Below are 25,524 nucleotides of genomic sequence, written 5' to 3' on the forward strand. Positions count from 1 at the left end.
ACTCATCACTTTGCAGATCATTCGTTTTCCAAAATAGATTTTCCCTATTTAATCTGTGCCCCATAAAGAAGGTTGGGGGAAGGGCAATTGAGACAGAAACATGCAAGCAGGGATATCAAAGTGGAAGAAGATGCTGACTTGAAACTTAACCCTGTGTTCACTGGGGCACTGTGTATTATCGTGCTGCTCAATTCATTGAATCGAGCTTATAAAGAGATTATTTCATAGTCCTTGTCCTCTGGAAATCATTTCAGTGGCAACTGTGAATGGCAAATGAGTTGTCAAAATATGGAATGCAAGTGAGAAATTTTTTAGTGATATATACATAAAAAAATATATAGAATTAGGAAAAAAAGCAGTCTTTGTTTTTGTGGTAAAAAGATACTAAATGAGTTTTGAGTTCTTCCTCTTCAGAAGGCTGTCTATGATTTGGTGGCTTCATAACTACAAAGAGAGCTTTATATTAAGAGGGTATTTCTATTATGCCTAAAGTGATGCAGGACGAACTATTTTGGTAACCATTAAAGAGAATCGCCGTTCACATGTTCTGTGAGCCTGTATGTGGGGGTGTGTGCATGCATTTTGACAGAGCCATGGTAGGCATCATATCCCTATTCTGGATAACCTGAAATTTAGAAGTAATATATATACTGCTCAGGAAGTGTGTAACTGACATGTCAGGCTGAAAAAGAACTGAAGTATTTTTTTTGTTTTAGCTATAATAAGATTAAATGAGACTTCTCATAAGTGAAATAGGATTAAAACTCTTTAAAATTAAAAAATAGGCTTGAAACAAATCTGTTCAATTTGGATGAGTTAAGCGGTGAAGCAGTTTGGAGCATGATCTGTCTAGGGGCAGAAAAAGTAAGTATGGCGAAGTGAGATTGCAGCTGAAATGACCCAGGGGGTGGAGCTGTGGTGATTCTTACAGAAGCCAGCGGAGGTTTGGTAAGATTTATGGTTGACCATCTTCAGAAGAGATAGGACTAGGAGGTTACTGTAGGAAAGAATTAACAAGAGCTACAAGCACAATGAAGAAGTGACAATTGTGAGAAGGGAAGGAGGACATGGTCTGTCGTTTCGGCATTGGGTGCCTGTGTTGGGAGAAAGCAGACATTGTACCTTATCAGAAAGCAAGAGAGAAAAAGCTTATGCACCTGATTAATTTGAAGGTATTTAGCACTGCAGTAATGCAAGATGGGTTTCATGCTGTGTCATTTTTCATCAGTAGTAGGCTTTTTCATGTGAACTAGTTACCTTGAGCCCTCTTTACTGTGGTGGAGAGAAAAGAGCACTTACTAGAGGAAATGAACTGTACCCTTAAAGTACATGTCTAAAATAAGCCAGATGGATTGTGCTGCAGAAGTGCCTGTTTCTCTCCACTGACTATAAAAGGAGCGGGTGCGGTTAGCGAAGATAGAGATGTCTCCACTGGAGGTACTTGTATTTAGTTGGAGGAATTCCTTTGGTGCTTTTTATGAACACTAAACTATCCATCAGTTCACTCAGTGCTGTCTCCAAAGTTGTAAGTACTGCACCAGAGCCAGTCCCTGTGAAATTGTGGTTGTCAGCAGGTGAAGGAGATTCAGAGCACTTGGTAAATGAAAAGCGTTCAATGTAACACACATCATTTTGATTTAAGAAGTGCATGTGCTTTTGTTCAGTCTGGGTTCTGTGTGGGTTACTGTACCATTGTAAGTCTACTTGAGATATCTTGGAGCATCATGACTGTAATTTAAGACTAGCCCTTGTTTGCATGACACATGGCTGAAATCTGTACCCTCATGTGTGTCAGGAGAAATCAATGTGTAATTAAAAACTGCTAAATATGATGTCATGGTTACATTCCTTGCTTTCTGAGCATTACTTTTAGTGGGTAATTTATCTTGCTGCTTCTTCTGGGGACCAATGCATACACTTAAATGTCAATATTATTGATAGCTCTTGGCTCTTTCCGGGCTGTCTCCCATCTCTGCCATTTCTGAGCATGAGGTCACTGAGCATTTTGAAGTACTAGTGTATTTTATGATAGGACAGGGTAAAATAATGTTCACTGCAGTAAAGGTGTGCTCTTAAGGGTCTCTGTTGCATTAACAAGGCCTTTCAAGGAAGTAGAATATTAAATTAATGCTTAATGTTAAATACATCAATGTCTTTGTGCTTAATCCCTGTTACAGCATGGAAGCAGAAGGAGCTTTAAACAGCTTCCTTCCTTGCCTTCCTCTTCTCACAAATGAACATTAAAGATTTTAAAGTGTGGGTAAGAATGTCTTAAGAGTATTTTATATCAAATGGGGGGGGGGAGTAAGTGTGTGGTCTTCAACAGAAATGCTCTCATCTCCTTGATTTTGGGGAGGGCATCTGCAAACAAAAAAATCCCTACAAAACCTAACACATGTAGACAGAACAGAGAATAAGCTCAGTATCAAGCTGTACCTTGCTCAGATGTGGAAGCTTGTGGGGCTGCCTTCTCTTCATGGCTTTGTAGGACGGCCTGGATATAAACTGGTATATTAGAAATTACCTAATCTTTTTCTGCCTATGTCTTATAAAAGAACTTCAATCAAGTTTACTTATCTTTTTTTGTATTAATCATGCTGTCTTTACATATAGCTGGGCAGTTCAGCTGGTGGTTCTCTAGCAGAACCCTCTCTTCATTGGGTCCTTTAGACTTGAATGCAATAAATGAAACTAATAATTCTGTGAAATACTTTTATTTCCCATCTGTGGTTTATGTTTGTATACTTTGAAGCATCTTCAATGATGCAACTGTAGTTTTAGGGCTGTGTGAGAAGTAGTATTTACAGTTGCCATCAATTGCTTTCATGCATCTGTAACTGTGCAATAAATACAGATGTGGAGGACAGAATTAAGAAACTGTTTTTCACTTCCTGCTGATAGTATCTTGCTGAGTGTAGCTGACCTATGTGACTTAGGACTAGTTGTGCTGATTGTGTTTTTCCTATCTCATCTGTGACTGTATCCATCTTGATATATTAGCTGGAGGCTGGGAATAAGAGGGATAGTTGCCTTGCCAGATTGAGTGCAGTAAGGGAATTAATTGATTTAAAATCAGTTGCAGTACATAAAAAAAAAATTGAAGTTAAAGCTCTATTGCATTGCTTTGCTTGGTTAAAATGAATATTTGATTTTCTATTTATTTTCTACATTTTAAAAAATTTTCTACCAAACAAAATGGGTTTCTAAATGTCTGATACTTAGTTTTGAAAACATCATCACTGTTGGTTTTTTGTGATGACAGAGCTGATATTTGTGAATAGCTCTGGTTATCCTGTAAGTATTCCTGATAAAGAAAAATTGAACTGGGAGATCCCCTATCTGTGCTTTGATTCCCTTCTTAAAGAAATAAAGTAAGTCTGAGCAAACCTTCCAGCAAAATGCTGAGTAGAATCTCAAAATATCTCAAACAGGATGGGACCCATAATGATCATAGAGCTCAGCTTCCTGCTCCTTGCAGGACTGCCTGAAACCTAAACCACAAGAGTAGAATCTTTCTGGACAGGCAGAATTTATCACAAAGAAGTTTGCTCATAAATGCGTGTACCCAGCCTAAAGAAGTGAACACAAAATCAAGGTTTAAAGCCACTGGGAGATGATCTGCAGAAGTCAGTGGGAAGCCACTTAGAATAACATCCTCTGTGTAAAACAGCTGTGTCACTTCTCTGTGCTGTGTGCTGTGCCATTTATTACATTAGCTTCCTCTAAGTAGAAGAAGGACCTTAAAGTATTTACTGATAGTTAACAATAAAGTACTACGTTATCTGAAAACTACTTACTTCCGCCTCTGTCCACAGTTTCCTTATGGATTTAAGTGACGTGAGAATAATTAGGTCCATTTCTTCCAGATGATCTTGGGCTTTAGGTTCCCATATTCTTCCCAAGGTATAGTGTTTTGTGCCCTCTCTTGCTTCTACCCATCCCATTAAAGGGGAAGCAATGTGATACCAAGGCATCAGTCCTCTCATTCAGGATTCAAACTGCTTTCTGTATTAATCTGTTAAAGGTGCTGATAAAGGCTAATCAAGTTTGAGACTAGGGGGAGCCTCCCCTTTTATTATACCAGCTTTTACTCTCTCAAGAGCAAGGCTACTGGAAGGAAGTCCCAGAGCTGGGCAAGTAACATGTCTGCTGTATGCCTGAAACTTCGTGCTTTCCTTCCATCATTCATGAGCACTTCATATTAAGCAAACAAATATTGAACACTAAACACTTTATAAAGGCACAGCCTTGACCTCAGGCTCTCTGCAGCATGGGTAGGTTAAATTGACATTCTTGGGGAAGCAGTTCGAGCAAGGATCTGCAGATTTGATCTGGTAGCTGTAATCATGGTATTTGAAACCTGAGGGGTATTTTTTCAGGGAGTATGTGTAAGAATCGGTCTAGATGAAGCTGATTGTATCTGTTGTCAAAGGTGCTTTTGAACAGAGACAATTAAAATAACTTAGGTATAAACAAACATTTGCAATTCTTTTGAGTTGCATTCTAAGAACCTTTCGAAGAAGTGCTGCTGTCTGACCAGTGAATGAATACATGAGCAAACAGACGATTTAGATGAGCAAAATGTAAGTTACACATCTTAACTCTTATTTGTGTGTCTGTCAAGGGCACGGTTACATCCTCATATTGCTGCAGTGAGCTCTGCAGTGAAAGCCAGGGATGTTCCACCAGATGACAATTACCAGTAGCTAATTGCCTGTGTCTGCAAAAATTTTCTCCAAAGTAGATAGTTCTTTCCTTATGCTTTTCGCTTTGAACTTACTCATTTGTCCAGGAATCTTTGTGAACTTGGCTATTCCTTTTTCCCCTCCAAGATATCACCTGGGGGAAGCTGCAGGTTAATAGTGTCATGTACTATAATCTTCCAGTTAGTCATGTAGGCAGCCTATCAAATGTGCCGAAATAGACTGCAGCTCTGATCATCTGACAGAGGGGATTAATGTCATCTAATGCAATGTGTTGGTACCAAAGAGATTCTAAGAAGCAGAAGAGGTTTGGAGGCACAGTGAGTTGGGAGAGGAGGGGAGTAAAACCCCTCAGGAAACCACTAGCCATCTCAATTTGCAACTTGTAGTTAATATACTGTGTGCAGCAAAACATGTTTGGGACCGTACTTGATGGGGGGGGGGGGGGGGGGGGGTGTCACAGAAGATGCTTGCTACAAAGCTTCTGTTTAGAACTGACAACTATAATCAAGTAACACTATTCTGGAATCCTGTTTTACATTTCATCTTAAACCAAGTGCAGAAATCTTTTTGGTGCGTAAAGTCCATATCTAATGTTTTCTGTAGCTTGTTTAGCCTTACTAGGCATATAAAGATGTTAGTCATTAACTGGGTGTTAAATAACTGGGTATAATTAACCTTATTCGGTCATGACAGTAAAAGTGTACATTATATAGTATTTGATAAATGTGTTTATATTGAGGCATTCCATTGATTTGACAAATAATGGGTCATTAATGGCAAAGTTGACTTTAAATCTGAAGCCACAGCTACTCTTGCAGGCGCAGAAGTCAATACAAGCTATGTTAGCTTGCCTGACATGTTGCAGGTAAATTGCACTAGAACAAGCTTGAGCATCTCTGCCACATTCTGGTCATGTCTGAAATGTCTGTAGACAAGCTGCTAGTTTAAACTACAGAATCAGAGATGCTGTTTGCAGTCTGTCTCTTTTCACTGTATTACTTTAAGCATATTTGAAACCAGGGAACCTGTTAGCTATTTCTGTTGCCATGTAACTGAAAACTAAATGAACACAAACTGGACTTCTGAGAGATGTTCATGCCCAAGGAGGATGTTAGCAGATACACACAGCGCTCAGCTGAAATGAAATAACTGCATGAGGGGACTGGTAAAAGTATATGGTCCTGTGCACTGGAGATGCCCCTGGGGCTGGTAACGGGGGTCTGTGCACAGTCAATCCATCCCTCCAGAACTGTCTCCGAATCCCTCTGGAGTTCCCATTTTATGGCTTGAAGTCCTTGTTGACTCCTTTCTTCATACGTTAGTATTTTATTATGTGAAGGGGTGGGGAGAAAGGGAGGTGTGTGCAGGTATGTACGTGTGAGAGAAAATCTGGTGCAGACTGTATTCTGCATCAAATGTGTATTGTGTGTAAGTTACAATTACAAACCAACACCTTTTATGCACCATAGGTTCGTTAATGTGTTAGGGTTTTGTGTTGGTAATTTAACTGGGCCCCTACAGTGCCAAGCAGCGTTTTCTTGCCAGGTAGCCGAGTGCTTAATAAATTTATCCAATGGTTTTAAGTAAATTTTATGGCTCAGTTAACTTTTTCCTGCTTTCAGCTTTTAGGAACAGGGCAGCTCAGGTGGTTTAGTTCACATGTGGATTTTGAGCCCAGCAATTTTTTTCTTAGGAGCTCTTTCTCCCCCAGTTACTCATCAAGTTATTTTGAGGTGATCAGCACTAAACAAAATCAAGGCCATAAACCAAAATGTTAAACAAGACAACTCTGCTCTTTTTGATCAGTAGTAATGCAGCTGGGTGTATTAAAGGCTCTGTAAGTTGCTCCCACAGGATATGGACTCTGGAAAAAATGCCATGTAAAAAAACTCTCTGTCTCGCCCATTCCCCAAGCTCCCTATTCTCCCCCTATTTCAATAGTAAAGCTTTTAGATATCAGTTACATTCTTTTTGTTGAGTGCTATGTGTCTGACTTGAGATGTGGAAAAGTTTTGTCTAAAGCTTTGTTTAAGGAAATATGAAATAATTTGAAACTTTAACTAAAACTGATGGGGAAAGGAATTACGGTTGTTTGTACAGATGGGGTTAGAATGGAAATATTTAATCTACATGTAGGTATTTCCAAAAGACCTCATGTGATTTGGTAAGCTGATCCACCTTTCCCATGGAAAAAAAAAAAGGGCATTTTGGGTGTCTTATCCAATTTTGTAACCTGGTCCTGAGTATTTTTCCACTTCTCCCTGATTTAGACTAAGCTGAGCTTTATTGAATTCCATGAATTTTTATTGAATTGGAACTGATGCATAATGAGGGAATGATCGGGTTAATTACCAATAAAACTGATAGGAATACCCAGATGTCATTAAGTCAGCCTTTTGACTTTGAATTGGAATTAAGTAATATCATCACTGAAGTCAGAGCTGCACCAGTGTGCAGGGCGAGCATGAGATCAGAGAGAGGTCTTACTCTTTTTGATCTTAACTGCATAGTCTGAGATTGGAAAGATGGACTGGCAAATGGAGAGGTAAACTGGAGTGGGGAATAAGGTAAACCTGCAGTTCCTCTTGCCAAACCACTGAGAATGTCTCTGGTTTACTCTCTGAATGTAATTGTGGTCAGTCTTCTCCTGGATGAAGAAGCACTGTTGACAGCAGACAGGGAAGTGCTTACACTGCTAATCCATAAACTGTTGTACACAAACTCCCTTCTCCAGTGCTCCCAGTATAACATCACTGGTTATGTTGAAGTGCATCGGGTGGGGCTGAGAGAGCAAAACAAAGCTTTAAAACCTTTCATATCTGGTCTCTTTTGCATAAAATAAGAGCAAATAGATAAATGTGAAACTATTTTTAAAGCTACTTTCTTCTTTTGAAATAGTTTGGCACAGCTTCTGAAGCTTAGTTGTTGAATAAAGAAACTTCCCAGCAACTGCCCTTTGATTACTTCTAAATGTAGATTACAGCTGTCCTTTTGGGCATATAGCTCTGCATGTGAGAAACTGACACCTTTTTCTCTCCTTTTCAGAGTATCTCCTCTACAGAAGTCCGAAATAGTAGACATGGTCAAGAAACACGTCAATGCCATAACACTTGCCATTGGGGATGGTGCCAATGACGTGGGAATGATCCAGACAGCTCACGTTGGAGTGGGCATCAGTGGCAATGAGGGCATGCAGGCAACCAATTGCTCGGATTACGCTATTGCACAGGTCAGAGGCAAAAACAGCAACTGCCATATCCTGTTTTCAGAAATACATTGTGCAGCCATGTAGTGCTTGGTGGCTTCTAGCCCTCAAGCTATAGGAACATCTCTACTTGTTTCCTTTTAGAGACAGCTGTCTGCAGCAAGTATCTTGGATGTGTTTTTGGGATTCATTATTATGATTTTGTATTATTCAGGGCAGAGCTCCACCTTCCCTCAATGTTTGTTTCCTTCTGACAGCTGTGCAATGTCTTGGTCCTTCAGTAAGCTCCTTTGGTGCAAGCCCTTTTCTCTTACTATGAGTAGGTGTTATAACCACGTGTGTAAGAGTTTGGCTGTTTGGAAATTCTTACTTTGAGGTGTGTCTCTTCTTTTTAAATTCTTCCCACCCCCTGGTTTACCCAAGAATTGGTCACAAGTTTAGAGCTGGCCTGTGTTTTCACTCTAGGCGTGTTATTCTGGATGTTATTTGGGTGGGTGCTTTCACCTAATCCCATTAAATTCAGCACCAATTACTTCAGCTAAAGAGGAGACTAAAAAGCCTCTTTTGTTTTACTGAAGAAACAGAGATGTAGACTAAAGATTTAAAAAGAAATGTAAGAAAGGAAGGACAGTTGCTGGACATCCTCTGAGTACTGTTTACAGTTGAGGTGTTCTGTCTGTGTTTGAGACTGATAGCAGGGCAAGAACAGCTGACAGGAAGCAGAGATGTGCTGCTATCTCTTCAGGGATCTGTGAACACCAGTTGATGGTCCCTTCTGGCAGGGTGAAGGCAGATTTGCTCTACCAAGTGATGTGAAATATTATCATCTTTTAATGGCTTCAGTGGAAGGTGAGGTTTTGAAAAGGCATGGGTAATGCTGCTATTTGCACACATTATGTTTATTGTGTTAACCCTGCTGGGAAGCAAAGTGGCAGTGTTGTATTGCTGCATTCCTTTGCAGCCTGATGAAGTGCTCTGGGTTTCGAGCTTGTGTAACTGAGACCTTTCACCAAATTTATCTTGAAAATTTTAGTCTGTTTCTGGCATAAATAGTAACATTTATGCTATTAGTAACAAGGGATTATTCTAGCATAAATAGTAACATATTCCAAATGCTATAGGAACTACCATAATCATAAAGTCCATGGTCTCTTGTAATGACTTTCTCATTTTTAACTTCTGTAGACTGTATTTTGCTTCTGGTGTATAACATAATTGAATGCTTTTTACTTATACTTCCTCAGATCATTTATTACTTCCATTTTAATAAGTAAGCATTAGCAGTGAGAGATTTGTCCATAGAGAGCCCTACACACACAGTTCCTTTTGTGTTAGCTGCAATAATGTTGAATCTGAAGAAGTAGTTCCATGTTCATGTGTTGCTTTTGCATTAACAAAATCTCTTCTCTTTGAATTTAGTGTTAGAATGTGTAAGTAAGTTGCTGTTGCTTTAAATTCCAGTCAGGGAGTTACTGACAATAGGAATGAGTCTTCTTCTTTCAAGATGAAGTAAAAGCTGGTCACACCAGCACAGACCTTTGACTTTCAAAAATTGTAAAACACTGTGGAACTGTACTTCTTGAGATTGTGTTTAAGAGCTTTGTGCTGATTAGAAAACATATAAAGGAATCCCTCCTGTGAAGGAGACTAATAGTGTATGGTAATGTGTGTTTCAAAGTGTTCAAAAGAAAAACTTGATCTCCGTGGGGTATATTTCTTTCAGCAAAGACATATAACTCCCACTAAAGCATTACTGTATGTGCATGCCTTGAAGGCAGAGTGTGTTCTTATTGAGTAATTTAAGACTACCGCTATAATGGTAGCATCTCATGTTCAAATGGTATTTCAAATGCAGTGGTGCCAGAAGTAGGCACTTATGGAGGAGAAAGTCTCTATATAGGCTCATTCAGGATTCCAGGAAGAATCAAAGCACAAACCAAACAAAAATAAAAAGGCAACTTGTGTCTGACTCTACTCCAAATAGCTTCCACAGGTGCAAGGAGCATCTGTTTGAATCATCCTTTTCCCTTGAAATGATTGTACACCAGTGATCCATATTTAGAGAATTCCCAAATCAAATGACCTAACTGTTCGGAGAGACAGTAGTACAATTTAATAACTTTTCCTCAGTGAAAGGCTTTATCGTCTTAATCCAGAGAGCATCTGGTGTCTTAACTAGGGAAACTTCTTTCTTAAACAAATGTTCATGTTTCAGTTTTCTTTGGAAAATTTGGCTTGCATTTTGGGTGCATTTTCACTGTTTTAATCTCCCCCTGCCCCACAACATGGCACTGCCTCGTCCTTTAGTCAAGATGGGGGGTATCTATCTAAAAGATAATTTCTATATGAAAAAAAGTTCTGCTGGGCTTGATACTGAGATGACTGTGAAAGCTTAGAGCTATTTCACTGGTAGGCTGGCCAGATGGTCATAATGTTCTCTTCTGATTTAAAGCTCTCTAAATACAGTAGTGTCCAAACAAAGGTGATGTCTTAGTACAGCCCTATCCCTACAGTTGCTCAAATGCAGAGGTTGCTGTGCATTTGCATCATTTCAGTGACCAGCATGAAAACAAATTTAATTCCCTGCTATGTCTTCATGGGACTTTTCACCAGTGTGAACAGGCTCAGAACTGTGTTATTTAGGTTACTAATAGCTCCCTTGCTGTGCTATGCAGCAAACTCATTTTTGTGAGAATACAGTCAAGAGAGCAGCAAGTGGCAGGATTTTTCCCTACCTTGAGCTCCAGAGAAGACTACAGCCATCACTCATGAAACTCAGCAGGGAGAAGCTTTTAGGGTGTGTGTTTGGGGTGACTTGTCAGGATGTGGCAGCAAGTTTCCCATCAGTGCTGATAGTTTTTGTTAGTGAATTCTGTTAGTGAATTTTGATGAGGCAAGTTGTAGCTGTGATGCATATTAACAGAGGCATAGGTGTCTAATAGGTTAACTTGTGAGTGTCCCGCTTTCAGTCCTGACTCAAGGTTGGCAGAGGCTGAACTGTAAATCTTTTCTCTCCTTTTTTGTTGCTGGCATATCCTAACAGATCTGAATTGCTGGTGCATGGGAGAGAGGCTGTTGTTACGGGACTTGTGATTCAGTGATTTGCTCTAAGTCATGTGAGCATGTGGGCTGTCTCTCAACAGTCCTGATTCATTACTGTAGCTTTCGATTTCAAATATGTTTTGGTTAAAATAAATGATCTAGAATCTAAATTTAGGAAGTCAGTCTTTTCCTATCAAGTCACTTCATGGAAAAGGAAGGAAAACAAATGATGGTCCCACCTTAGTGTCCAAGAACCCTTCAGATATGTGTGTGCTGAACAGTAAATCTAGTCACCAGTTTGAGCTGTCTCTAATTGGACAAAAGAGGAATGCTGCAGGCCATAGCAAAGTTCACTGACAAAGTAGGAAATAATGCTTTTCCTAGGCTGCACTGTGAGACTGCTTCCATAAAAGTCCATTTTCAAAACTGCTGAATTGACAAGCTGAATCTGAGCTGTATCTGTGGTTCAGACTAGCATTAGGATGTGGCCATTTTTACAATATTCATTTGCTTGCCCTTTTTGGCAAATGTTTCTTCTTTATACAATATTTTGGGTGCTTTATTTAACACGATTGCATATGCTTTGTGGGCTGGGAATGTTCATGTACATATTCCTTCTCTATAAAAGACTATGCATCTATTTTTTGACTTGTGTTCCCCCCTCCTTTGCATTTGATTTCAGCTCAAGACAGTTCTAATGAGCAGACTGTTTGTTTAACATAGAGAAGGGAAATTCTGAACCTTGTTAAGCCCTCAAACACAGGAATCTTCTTTCACCATGAAATGAGAAGTTCACATTTATATTCAATCTGCAGGGCTAAATCATGTTAACTTTGCTTGATTTTGCTATCAAGATAGGAATACCAGCTGAAGTCATCTTGCAGTTTGAAGCTAGTCAAGAATATAAAAAAAAAAAACCAACCAAACAAAAAAAAAACCAAACAAAAAACAAAAACAAAGAGGGTGGTTTTTTTGTGTGGTTTTTTTTTTTTTTTTAAGTTTTCCTCTAGAGATTTGAAGTACTGGGTTTTTGTAGGTGTATTCTGCTGAGCAATTTAAATACTGTGCTTGAAGAACAACTTTCGTAGCTGCTCTGAGGGTTGGTGTTTGTTCGGGTTTGTTGTTGGGTTTTTTTGTGCGCAGTTGCTTACAACGATTCTCTGTGTATTTAAAAACTTGTTTTCTCTCTTTCAGTTTTCCTACTTGGAGAAGCTGTTGTTGGTCCATGGAGCTTGGAGTTACAATCGAGTTACCAAGTGCATACTGTATTGCTTCTACAAGAATGTGGTTTTATATATTATTGAGGTAAGAGTAATGAAATGGATTTGACTTACTGCTGCTTACTGCTCAAATCATCTCTTGTAAAAAGCAAAACTCATCCAAATGGATTGAGCTAAAAAGAGTGACTTTTTTTTCAATGTTTAACAAGTTAAAATTCTGTTTCCTTCCTCAGATTAAGTTAATTCACTTGAATGTTTTAATATTTGCAAAAGGAAAACTGAAGGCTTTGGTACACTGAAGCCTTGGATATGTGATGTTGGAGATGAAGTTCATTCCTTCTATGCAAATGTTCTTATTGAAAGCTTCTCTGTGTTCATGGAAATATTTCAGTTACAGCTCATATTTACTCAACTTTAATTTGGGGCTAAAATTAAATCAAAAGTCTTTTTAATAGAATCAGGGAGAACTCTATAACCAAATAATAAAGTAGGCAAAAACTACAGCTGTTGTTTCTAAATTATAAAGACGATAGCTTAGTTGGAATTGACATTCATTTTACTTTGGTTTTGGAAAAAGAGGGCATAATTTTGCCCTATGATGCCACTGAAATTATAAAATGATTCAGGATGTTTTATTTAATATTTAAAATGTAACTGATTGTGTTTTGAAAAATTATTTTCCTGAAGGTGTCAAGTAGTGAAACTGGATTTTAAAGAGGCTACATACTGTTATGAACTTTAATACATTGCATTTCAACCTTCTTAGATAGGAGTATAGTTCTTATGCTTCAGGATATAGTCTTGAATTAAGAAGGATGAGAGGGAAAGCATTTTTATTATGTGTGGTTGCCTTGTTAGAAACAGACGAGGAACTTGAACTCAGTGGGTTGGCCACTTGATACTCAGGTGGTCACTTGGTACAGCAATTTCCACATTGTTCATCAGTTTTATTTCTATATGCTTATGTGTATATATGAGGTTTTCTGTTTCTTTCTGCAATTAAGCAGACATGAATGAGGTTAACAGATCCGAAAACTGGAGCACTTATAATTAGGCAGCTAGTTATAGTGATTGCAGGGGACAGTGGGTAAGTAATGTTTTACTACGTAGTGAATCATGTCATGGTCAGTGTCTATACCTGACTACCTCAGGGTCTAATCATCTTTTATGCATGATTTAGGCTCTTAAAGAACAACTATTTTCCACTAACTTGCTCTAGTTTTCTTCTATTTCTGAATTAGCTGTTGGTTTTTATAATTTCAACATGGATTATTCTGTTTGCTACAAGAGAATTACCCTATGCCATCAAAATAACGAGTGCTTGGCTGTAGTGGGTGGGAGCAGGGTGGTTGAGTGTTATACATTGTTAGACTTGTGAAATAAGATAAGGAGATGATTTTTTTTCTAAAGTTTAAGCATCCAAATCTTGGCTGTGGTCCAGCTCTTTAACCAGGTTCTCTGCAAATTCACATTCATGTTGCTGAGATTTCACAGTTGAGTTCTTTTCCTATTGTAGAAGCCACCTTTACAGATCTGAAATGAATTTAGCATGCTTAGATATCCAAGATTTGGTTTATGTTTTTGTTTCCGAAAGAGTCCTTAATTTGACTTGGGCTGATCATAATTCGTGTTTTCAGTATGGGTTTCTAAGTGTTGGTGGTGATGTCAGTAATATTATTATTGTGCAAAAGAAATTGGAATAATTTTTAAAATAACTTTTTTAGTGGGTTTCTTACTGAACATGGGAGTTGCTGGGGTTTTCCCTGAGCTGGTCGGGAAATCAACAGCTTCATGATTGCCTTCTAGGATTCTTTTCTTCATTTGAAGATTACTTTCAAAAGTTCCTTATTCTCACCCATTGCAACATTGTGTGTCTTTGCTTCATTTCTGATAGTAAATTCTGATAGTCTGGCAAGTAAATTCGGTTCTGCCCCAGTGAGCACCTGTGAGAGGTGTTGAAGACAGGTAAAGGCCTCTGGGACCTCCAGCCTGAGGTAGCTTACTTTACCATAAGGAGGAATGCTGTTAACCAGAAATACCGCTATATGATACACAAAATGCAAGTCTGCTCTGAGAAGGAATGTGAGATCAGATGTTCTTGTCACTGTATTACTCTATGTTCTTTCTGTATACTGAACTGAGCAAATGAGCTGTCGTCTCCTGGTGCCCATGACTAAGGGTTGGAATCAATTCCACCTAACGCCTGAGCACTGAAAAAACGTGTAACAAGTTTCAGCCCTGCCCTTTGGTTATCCCTCTGTGCTCATGCTGTATAGAAGTTGGGAGAAAGGTTAAACCTTAAGGAAGGTGAAGTAGACCTGCAGCAATCGGAAGAGCTCAACTTGGTTTTAGTTCCCCGGTGACTTTGCTTTACTAGTGGCCTTAAGAAACTTCCTCTCTAAAATCTGTATAAAACTAAGCAAATTGCCTGGAAACCAAAGAGACACCAGTTTTGGTAACCTAGGGATGCAGGGGAGCGAGGGAAGACGTCTCTAATTCCATTCTTAGCTTTATATAAAGAAAGCTGAGTTGTTCCGTATTTCTGTTGTGAGACTTGGGAGCACTGATCGGTTAGTGGTATGATGATGCTCATGAAAGAGAAGCTCCACAAGGGAATAAATACTTCAACTTGAGAGAATGGTAGTTGAGTGCCCAGCACTCCTGCACTGTTGCTTGTGCATATGGTATGTTACTGATTGTTTCCCAGTGCTCTGGACAAGTTTAACATTTACCTGTATTTCCTGCTGGGACGTGTGGTGTATGGGGAATATTCTTCTAGCGTTGTGGTGAAACAGGGATTTGAACTTGAACTACTTTCGAAGTTAATCTTCTAAAGGATTGTACTAAGTAAATATTTATAGAGTTGAATCAAAAACTGGATCAGTGAATGACTGTCAGTTATACCTTAGTTAGTCTGTTTTATTTCAACGAAGCTTTAACACCTGAGGAATAACTGTGGTAAGTCTTATGTAAATGGGTTTTGCAGCAGTGAAGCATTGGGCTCATGGTTTTTATTCCCTGATACTTTCTAAATATCAGAGAGAAATAAGAGTTTGTACTTGGGCTTAGCACACAACATGTGGACGCAGCTTGCAGAAGCATGCATTATGATTAAACTTAATTTAGCTAAACCTTTGTAAATTCTTGACGAGAACATACTGCTGTCTCCTTTCCTAGCATCCTAGTATTTGTATATTAAAACCCATAATACATTTAGTTCATCTTGATACCAGTGACTCTTATACCAGGAAGATCCAAACTATGAGACATTAAATTTCATGAGATTTTCTTCAGCTGCTGGGAGAAGTGGTAATGAAAATACAGGATTTGGGATTTGGTGGGAAATATGTTCAGGTGACTGGCATCATGGGCTTCACTCCAAAGAGATGCTGCTGGGTGAAGACTGGTACTTACATTCCTGCAATGGCTGATTTTTTGTGGGGAGACAGGCCTCAGGACCTGAGTTTCCAGCTCCTTTGACAATAACTAAAATGTGCACTCATACTGGGACAATTTAATGCAGCTAGAGAGCTAACGTAGCAGAAGGCAGTCCTTGAAGTCTAGTTATTACAGGGGAAATGGAGGTGACAGTATTTTCCCTCTCCCTTGCTTAGAATTTCCTAGTATTTTAGGAGGTGAATTTTAACTTTTCAAAGTGATGAAGCTCAGTGAAGTCTGAGAAGACTGTTGTTTTGCTTAACAGCCAAAACCTCTGGGTCACTTTCCTTTCTCTGACCTGATTTCTCTTTCCTTTTGCATTTCTTTGTCATTCTCCTCCTGCTATTCTCTTAATTTCCCCCCTTGATTTTTGAAAATTCAAAGCACAATGAAATATAAATCAAAAGCAGGAAAACAAATGGTGCCTGGAAATCCAAGCCCTTTTGGTGTGATTCGGAGCCTCATTCTTGATCCCTTGTGTATCACTGCTGCCAAGGTGCTTCAGGGTGTGAAGTTAGGGTTCCTTCACTTATGGCCTCGCTTAGCAGCAGAGGGGTGCAGAATTAAGCCTTTCCATCCACAGAGGTGATTGATAGATGAGTTGCTGCCAGTTCCATCCTCTGACTGGCCCTGCTGGGTCTGGCCTAACACTGGCAAGGAATCAATATAGAAAGCTACTAACATTGCTGCAGGGATGAAATGCAAATACAACCCTCCCTTTTTGGTGTCCATTCTGCATTTCCCAGGTCTGGCTGCAGTAGCATTGTGCGTTGAAGTAATTACTGAGGAAAGCAAATAATTCGGCATCATCCTGAAGCAGAAGGTCGTTGACAGCGGTTTGGCTTTTAAAGCCTACACAGACAGATACCTGGGCATCATTACAAAACACCATCTCATACAATTATTTATGTAGCTGGCTTTAACTGAGTAGTGAAACACAAGATCTGTTTCACATCTGTTGAGCAGATATATTTCACTGGAGATGATATAAGGTTGTCCTGATGACATCAAGCTTTGAAATATAGCCTATTTCAAATGTAAAAGAATACAGGAATGTTGCTTTTGTGTCATGCCTGGAGAAGTCAAAACACAGCAAGATCAAAGGCAATATCAGAAATAACAGGTAAGAGTTCAAGGCGTTTGGGATGGTTTTGTTGAAACAGTAGCATGGAAGATGGCTTTCAGGCCAACTCAGTGTGAAGGAAAAATGTGCTCAGTACTTCATTGGAACATGTTTGTCTGAAATGTACTAAATGTTAAATGCTCCTTTATTATCCATACCAGAATGAGTTGAGGGGAGGAAAATAGATAGTCTCTGTGTCAAGGTTTGGTAGTGTAGGGCCATGACAGAAAATTGTATGGCAAGCGGGAAGGGGAGAGCGTAATGTACATATCCTAACACTGCCTTATTTCCTTTTCTGCTTTAAGAATCAAGAGATAATTTGTAAGCCCAGACTGGAAAGCTGTTTCTTTGTGGAGGCTGAGAGGAAGGTGCTATATGTGAGCACTGTTAAACAAGTAACATAAATGTACTGAAGAACAAAACACCAGGATCATAGTTTCTCTTTCAGAGCTGAATTTTCAAGTCTTAAAAGCTCTGAGTAAACACAATGCCTAGATAAACATGCTTTAAAATAAATCATGGTTTTTGTGAATCCATTGGGTCTGGCAGTGAGTGCTGTGAAGTGATCCACGTGGTCTTGGTCAGCATGTCAGAGTAGCCAAGAGCATGAGCTGTGAAAGCAAACACGAATTGCTGCTGCATGAGCCCTTTCAGTTGTTTTTTCCTGTTTTCGTGCTTTCCTGTGAAGCACAATTTTAAAAATGCAGACAGCAGACATGGGATTTTTAACCCTCTTGTCCAAGTGGCTTGCGGAATTGAGTGTATCTGATCTGATACTAAAAAATACACAGCCGTAATGCTTCTGTGCGCTTATCCCTGATTTATGTAATCTGACTTTACCTACATCCCTGTGCTTTCTGTTTCCAATTGACTTTGCAACTCTGAAGGTACAGCCAGGCAATAGAAAACCTTAAGCATGGGGATTTTTGCATTGAGTTGAGGACTGGAGCCCAGTAACTATTGTTATAAATAGCAACTTTGTTAAAAGATAAGAGCAGTTTCCCTTAGCGTTAAGAATAATAAAGTTGTAAACTTCTCTAACAGGCATGACAATAATACAGGCAGCTAGCTGTCTTGTCATGCTTATGTATTCCTATTATTCAGTTGCCTGGTGAAATACTTGAGATGCCAGTAGGCATTTAATAGTCCTTAGTTCTGTGTGCATATACTCGGTGTGGTGTGTGTGATTTCTATTTCATAGTTTGGAAATGTGGCTTTTGAATTCTCACAAATTGTGTGCATATCCTGAATAAGCATCTTTCTTTCTATGGGCAGGAGCTTGTCAATAGGCAAAAGGTGGGATTGAGTGTCCTGAAATTGATATTGGGTGTAAACATATGTGCCTGAGAGAAGCCTATCTGGAGCCTATGTAGGTGGCCTTTATGGATGCTCTGGGGTCATGGGAAGCAGTATGGGACTGTTGGGTGTGTCACAGGACCTGCCAGAGACTTTCACCTGTCTGAAGCAGCAGCATTATTAGTACATTATTTATTTATTTGTTTTTCAAGCATGTAAAAAAAGAGGAATCCACATCCCTTGGCTTGGGTAATGTTTAAAAAGTTCAAGAAGTGCAGCGTATTTATGGAAGTTACAGTGCAGAACTTGCAGACCTGGAAAGCTTGGTAGTGGCAGTCTGAGGAGCAAGGTGTATGAAACTCACCACTGTCTCTTGATGATTTTTGGAAAACCAAGTCTTACATGTGTGCTTATTTTTCTTTTGCACTGCTTCATATCAGCCTCGTACACAGGTTTAAGACGCAGAAGACCTAGGGCAGCACAGAACATTATCCCCTTCCCACCATCCAAAAAGGCTAATCGTAGGCTTCAATTCAAGAACACATTCTTTAGTAGCAATACTTAAAGAAAACAGATCCAACAAATAGCCTGCCAAGCTTCTTGGAATGTCATAAAATACAGCTGGCCAAGCTAATCCAAAATTGTCCAGATAGTGCTTTTCTTTTTGTTCTTAAAAATATATCCCAATTCTTTCTGACTGATTTACAGTGCCTAGTTTGTATTGCTACCACTGACAATTTATTCTGTATTTCAACCCCCTGTTGTCTGAAGAAATTGAGAATCGCATATAGGCTGGTCTTGCCAACTTTCATCCATGATTGACTTCTTGGTTTTGGGGCTTGTAATTGAGTATGTTAATCCCAAGAGGGTTCAAGGAATCAGTCGCAAAGATAAATCCATGCTAATTTTCCGTTCTTTTTTATTGCTGTGTGCTACATAGTGAATCATTTGAGAGCAGTCCATCTTCCCTGGAAACCAGATTGACTCAACTATAAACCAGCTGGTTTTGAATTTTTTCCAGCCATTTTCCAAATTGATGGAATGAGAACCAGCGTTGCTCTGACTTTTTATGAACACTGCCTTGATTGCATCCTACAACCCACACAGCTTGTAATTTTTCAACATTCCAAATACTGTAAATGATAAATTAGGTTCCTTAGTGTTGCCTCAAAATCTCTAGGTGAAACATATAGATTCAATACGTGCTGCAGAAGACAACTTCAAGAAGAGATCTGTTGTGATATTTTATTGGGCAGATAAGTTCAGAGTGCCTGGATCCACTTTTTGTATATATTTATATGCATAAGGGGTGTATGACAGGCACAGGGGATTTTTTTGCTCTGTAAAATAGACATGCTTTGTTTTGGTGTAAAAAATCTTAATTTCATGTTTGGGGGGCTTATAACAAAGCAATAATAATGTTATCTAAATTTGAGCACATTAAATGTGAAACATTGCCTATTTCCTGATCAGTGTGTTCATCAAAGCCAAAATCCCATCATCAGTGAATGGTTTTGCAGTTTTAACCATGTTACCAGTGGAAATGCAAGTTGGTGTTTAGAAGGGGGATAACCTAATGTGGAGGAGCTTTCTAGAGGGAAGCTAAGCCTGTGTTCTGAAAGTTAGGAAAACCCAAACCTAAGGGTTTTTTTTCTTCAAACAAAACCAGCTTTGAAATTCAAGAGTTCATAATTCTTGATTTCATCCCTACTTTCTTTTCAAAATACACAAGTTTTTTATGTAAAATACAGCTCTTCTTACAGCTTTGAATACTGACTTGGGGAACATTGACTGCTCTGACTCAGTAATACTGGATAACCAGTTGTTTTAATAAAAATAAAGGGGAGCAGATCCTACTTTCACCTTCGCTAGTTCAGTGCATACAGCATTAGTTGTGGGTACAGAGAAGGCCACATTTCAAACTTGTATCAGTGTTAGAAGAGTTCAAATAACCCTTACCAGGGAATAACTTGTACTTAGCACATTCATGGTGAATTTAGGAGTGTGTGCTGTACTGCATTGAAGGGGGTCAATTTCGATAGAGCTTTTTTAAAATCCAGCACTGTATGTGCTGGGTATTTTTATATCTGGTCTATACCCCTATAAATAGACTTCCTTTAGTAGCCACATTCCTGATTTATGTGGGAATAACTGATAGCAGAGTAAGGTCCTATGCGTATCGTATGTATTAAGAAGGGGTGTTTTATCTGTTTTACTTTTTACTGGACATGAATCATGGGGCTGACATGATGGAGGTGTGAGGGTTTCTTCATTTTTACCTGCACCTTATTGCTGTGAATAGATACGTTCAAAATGCCTTTCTACAGCAACTTACTTGGCTTTGAGGGTGGTGATACAAATGCTTACAAATGAGGCTGTATTTTGCTAACCAGGACTTGGTGATAGACTAGAGACTGCTTGCAAGTCAGAACAATGAATTTTATTCTCTGGTTTAGAAGCTTGGAGGCACCCGTGTTAAAATGACCCTGTAAGCGTGCACTTAATGCAATTTGGAAGACTAGTCTTCCAGGGGAGAGAAAAGCAGAATTACTTTTACTCCATTAGCTGTATCTGTTGCAGTTAAACTCAGACGTTATCCTGGTATTTAAAAACACTACTTAGCCTAGGTGTGAGGAGGGATTTGCAGTTCTTTTTGCACAGCTCTTTGTAAAGCACTTTTAGGTAGTGCCAGAGAGTTTGGAAGTGTTGCAGACAAGGTGTAGTATTGATTCATGAGTCATGCTTTTGTGCAGTTTCATGTAATTCTTTAACTTTTTATTTAAGTTCAAAATACTCTGGAATTGAACTTGGAGCCCGCTTTTGCAAATGTGTGGTGGCTTGTCTGTGACCTGTCCACTGAAGTCACTGAATAGCAATTGCAGTTTCTCCTTTCCTGGCAGTTGTTTGGAATGAGTATATTTGTTCCAAGCCCTGTGCTAGGACATTGTCTGTTGTTGTGTGCTTATGAACAAAGTGTGCTGGTCTGTGTGGGCTGCATTTCGCTTGTCTGGACTGAATAGATGTGCCTGGCCACCAGCCACTTGCCCAGCAGTGAGGTCAGGCTGTACAGCTTGGTGTTTTTTGAGCATGAGTAACTCCATTGTAACACGGAATCATTTTGCTTCAGTATTCAGTTTTATCATCTTGAAGCATTTTACTAGTGCTTTGCAAAGCAGATAACCTTACCTGAGCTCCTGTCCAACACTGGTCTCACTGTTAATTTTTCCTTTCTACCTAAGGGCATTTCTCAGCCATATTTAGAGGCACCACTGGAGTATGTTTCTAATGGCCACGTTTTCTAGTGTGTTCTGTAGTACAGATGGATGTAGTTGATGAGTTCATAACTCCTACTGTCTTAATACTGCTTCACAGACAACCACAAAAACCTTCTGAACACTAGCTCAGAAATGTGGTATCGCCAGATATGTTGAATATAAGATTTCTTTCTTTCCAGTATCTCTCTCATGAACTGAGCTGGTCCTGATTACTTTGAGGTTTCTTGGATTCTTAGGATCATGACCCAAAGAAGCTAGGGCAGAGAACAAATTTAACTGAATACAGATTACCTTTTTAAATGCTGCTAGGAAATATTTTGCCATTTCACTTGGATGAGCACTAATGATAAAAATACCTCTATCCAGTTTCACTAATTAACCACTGGAGATTGTTTTATTCTGGGATTCATAAAAGGTATCTGTAACCTAGTTTAAGATGCATTTTATTTTAAATCTTATACATACATTTACGTTTGTAAAGGGAAGAATCTGGGGTATAGGTTTGGAATATTTGTTTGCCCAAGTTCAAGGTCTTGGACCACTTTTTTTTTTTTTTTTTTTTTTTTAGCACAGCAGGGTCAGGAGTAAAAAAAAGACACTATATCCTCTATGATCAGTCCAGTCCCCAGTGCAGATCTGAAGCAGCATAGGTGTTGCTTTCAAATGTGCTTTTACAGCCTCTCCTGCTCTAAAACCACTTCAGTGGTGTCGTGGTTTAAGCCCAGCCGCGCAGCCCTTGCTCACTCCCTCCCTTCCTCCTCCCCGCTCCCAGAGGGATGGGGAGGAGAATCGAAAGAATGTAACTGCCACAGGTTAAGAGATAAGAACAGCCCAGTAACTAAGGTATAACACAAATCACTGCTGCTACCACCAATAATAAGAAGGGAAATAACAAGGGAAGAGAATACAACCACTCACCACCTGCCGACCGATACCCAGCCTGACCTGAGCAGTGATCTAGCCCTTCCAGGTAACTGCCCCCAGTCCTACATCCTGGGCATGCTGTGCTGTGGTATGGAATACCTCTTTAGTTAGTTTGGGTCAGGTGTCCTGTCTCTGCTTCCTCCTGGCTTGCCCTGCTCCCTGGCAGAGCATGAGACTCACAAAGTCCTTGGTCAGAGTAAACATTCTGACCAGCAGCTAAAAACATAGGTGTTATCAGTGCTGTTTCCAGGCTCTAAGTCAAAACCACAGCACTGCACCAGCTACTAAGGAGAAAAATGACTGCTGCTGCTGAACCCAGGACAAGTGGTTTGACTGTATGCGATCCGAGGGATATCTGCCCTGTAAGGAGCTAGAGCTCTGTGGCTGGGGACAGGAGAGGTGGAGTTGTTTTCACTCGGTGCTCCTGAGAGGCTCCCTTCTTGTGTGGGAGTCCCACATCACCTAATTGAGCTTGCATTAGGATGTGTTGGACTATGTACTTGCATGTAGCAAGTGTAACAGCTCCAAACAAGAAGTCAAGAACAGGCTGTTTTTTCACTCTGTGTTGAGATGCTGGGCCCAATGCAGATAGCTAGGACTATTTATAAGCATTTGGTTATTTGTATGCTCTAGACAGCATGTCATTGCTTTTTATATCTCCTTGCTCTTTTCAAGAAAATCACTTAGAACATAATAAAATGCACATCATTCTCTAGTGATAGTTTTGTTTCAGAGTTACACAGTCTGTTTCTGAAAAGATGTCAGAAATGTCAACTATAAAATTTCACCCCAAATATTATTTTGCCGTTCCATAATTTTTTCCATTGATTCTCTTCCTCCTCACTCCTTTGAGCCTGATTTTCTTTTTTCTTGAACCGCTGCATTTCGAACATAACTGCTCTTAAGTAAGGGTATCCTGAACCATTGTTGGTTTTGGTATTTATGAACTGGGATCAGCAGTTCAGTGTAACTGGGCCCATATCAGACAGGAGAGGAGAATCAGGAGCAATACTTAAAGGCTGAGACCACGGTAATCTTAACACGTGTTAGTGAGTGTACTTGCATGTTGAATACTGTTATCAGTAGTCGTGAGCGTATGCTAAATCCTCAGATCTGTACACCAAAGGCAAGGGGCTCATTCTGTGGAAAAGCAAGAGATAAGTGGTCTTGATGCATGGTTGTGTGTGTTACAATTCAGTTCTGCCCTGTTAAGACAAAGGTATGGATAACCACTGATGACTTCATGCTGTCAGAAAAGTGAAGGAGGTCAAAATGTGGTCTGCCAGCTTTTAAACGTGACAATGTTATGTTGATTTCTTCTTGCTGGATTTCTTTGCATTCATGCAAAAGCAATTAAGGATTTGGAAAGTGAGAAGACGGAATATATTAACCTTAGCTGTATCTAAGTTCTACAGCTATTCACTGGAAATATGTGTATTTTTGTATAAACTGTGTAAATACTACGTGTGTAAGAAAAGAAATATAATACTGTATATTCTCATCCAAACCCACATAACACTATCTTTATTAATACAGGTCAGTGGAGATTGGTTTTTATTACTGTTAACTGACTGCAATATGCAGATGGCTCGGTAGCAGCAGAAGCATAAGCCATCAGTAACCAGTAACAGCCGAACCTCTCAGCATTATTTGTGATGATGGCTCCTGTCAACTTCAATTTTGGTAGAAAAGTGAGTCTCCCTTTTGGGTGTACTGACAGTGTCTTGACCTTTTCTCCCTTTTGTTGCCACGGACTGGCAGGTGTCTGGAGCAGCTAAACAATATGACAGTCAGGCTGTGCTTTGTGTCAGCTGGCATTCATTAGTGTTAAAAATGACATGTGGGTTGGTACTGCTTGGAAATGTGTTTGTGCCTATTAATACATCCTGATTCATGGATGAGATGGGGATAGACTATTGAATTCCTTTAGTTTCCCCTGTTTCTCTCCTATTTAGTTTTGTGGTGGAATATGTAAATTCATTAAGTTGAGGAAATTTCAGGATGTGATTTCCATAGTGGCACATTGAATCCCTGTTCGCCTGCTGCAGTCTGCTTTGGTGGCACCAGTGTGGCGGTGGGTTCAGCAGCTTTCTCCACTGGGAGCTTTGTGCAGCGCTTGCCTTCAACTTGCCACTTCCCTTAGAAAGTCCAAGTCTCTCCAACTGTGTCAGGCATGTTTCTGTGCCCATCACTGGGCTGTGCTTTCAACATCACTTGAATCCACAACTGGGCTGTGCTTTAGTCTGACATAAATGCACACTTACACTAAAAAGGACAGGGTGATCTTCATTTGTCCCTAGAAGTGTTGTCTTTTCCCACTTGCTTGCCAAGGCACTAGTGTTTGCACAGCTGCAGGATGAGCTCTTTAAGGTTAGAGTTCAGCCAGATCACGTTCCTGATGTGCACAGGAGTTCTTGAATGAGAGGTAGGATCAGTTTTTCTAATAGGAGCATAGACTTTTGCCAAGTATACTTAAGTGTCCATGTTACTTTAATAACCTGAAGTGGGAGCTTTTGCTTGTGTATCTGCAGAAAGGACAAAAGATTCTGGAAGTAAAGCAGATGAAGGACATGAATTGGTGTTTGTGTTATCTGTAGTAATCTCATGGCATAGCTGCCTGGAGACTTATAATCAAGTGATTTTTCCCTTTTGGGCTGTCTGTGTATCTGTTACTCAAAGACATCCCAAACACAGAGCTAGGGAAGAGGGAAAGAAGTTGAGAAGTGGTAGTTGATCCCAAAGGCATGTCTGGACAAAAAATCCTTTGCCTGTGTCAGTCGCATGTTGTTCATGTGCACAAAGAAGCTGTGATCTCTCAAAAACTGAGAATACATTGGAGACCATAATTTAAATAGAATGTATGCACAATTACTGGATTTTATGGTGTGTGATTTGTGGTACATGAGGGGAAGGAGGATCTCTAAGAATGTGCATTAGGCCATCTGGGCAGCAAGGAGGAGCTGGCTTGTGCTAAAATACAAGGTATTCCTGCAGTGGAGGAGTGATAAAATGATAGCAGTGAAAGTCCTGGCAGACTGGGCTTCTCTGGAAGCATTTACTACTATTTTTCAAGCAGTTCCTAATTTATGCTGAGTTGAAGTAGGAAGGTGGGAGCAGTAAATCTAGGGGAAGCAGCAGGAACATGTTACCTAAAAGCAGGATAGCCCTTCAAGGGATGCGAGACGTGAGAATTACCATTCTCTTCAAGTTGCCTGATATTGCTGAGAAAGCATTCTAGGGAAGGCATGAGAGTAAAGCTAGAACACTTTAAAATATAGATCAGGATTGGAAATCT

General features: G+C 39.7%; 1 protein-coding gene across 3 annotated transcripts in view; it reads left to right on the top strand.

The window, feature by feature from the left end:
- The window catches only part of ATP8A2 (ATPase phospholipid transporting 8A2), a 308,301-nt gene that overhangs the window by 152,660 nt on the left and 130,117 nt on the right, over positions 1–25,524 (top strand). For all 3 annotated transcript variants that reach the window (XM_065678510.1, XM_065678508.1, XM_065678509.1), the window contains 2 exons: positions 7,752–7,935; positions 12,148–12,258. In XM_065678510.1, coding sequence (XP_065534582.1) covers positions 7,752–7,935; positions 12,148–12,258 — 295 coding nt within the window. The remainder of the gene's footprint in view (positions 1–7,751; positions 7,936–12,147; positions 12,259–25,524) is intronic.

Source organism: Lathamus discolor, chromosome 4 (genome assembly GCF_037157495.1).
Source record: "Lathamus discolor isolate bLatDis1 chromosome 4, bLatDis1.hap1, whole genome shotgun sequence".
Taxonomy (NCBI): Eukaryota; Metazoa; Chordata; class Aves; order Psittaciformes; family Psittacidae; genus Lathamus; species Lathamus discolor.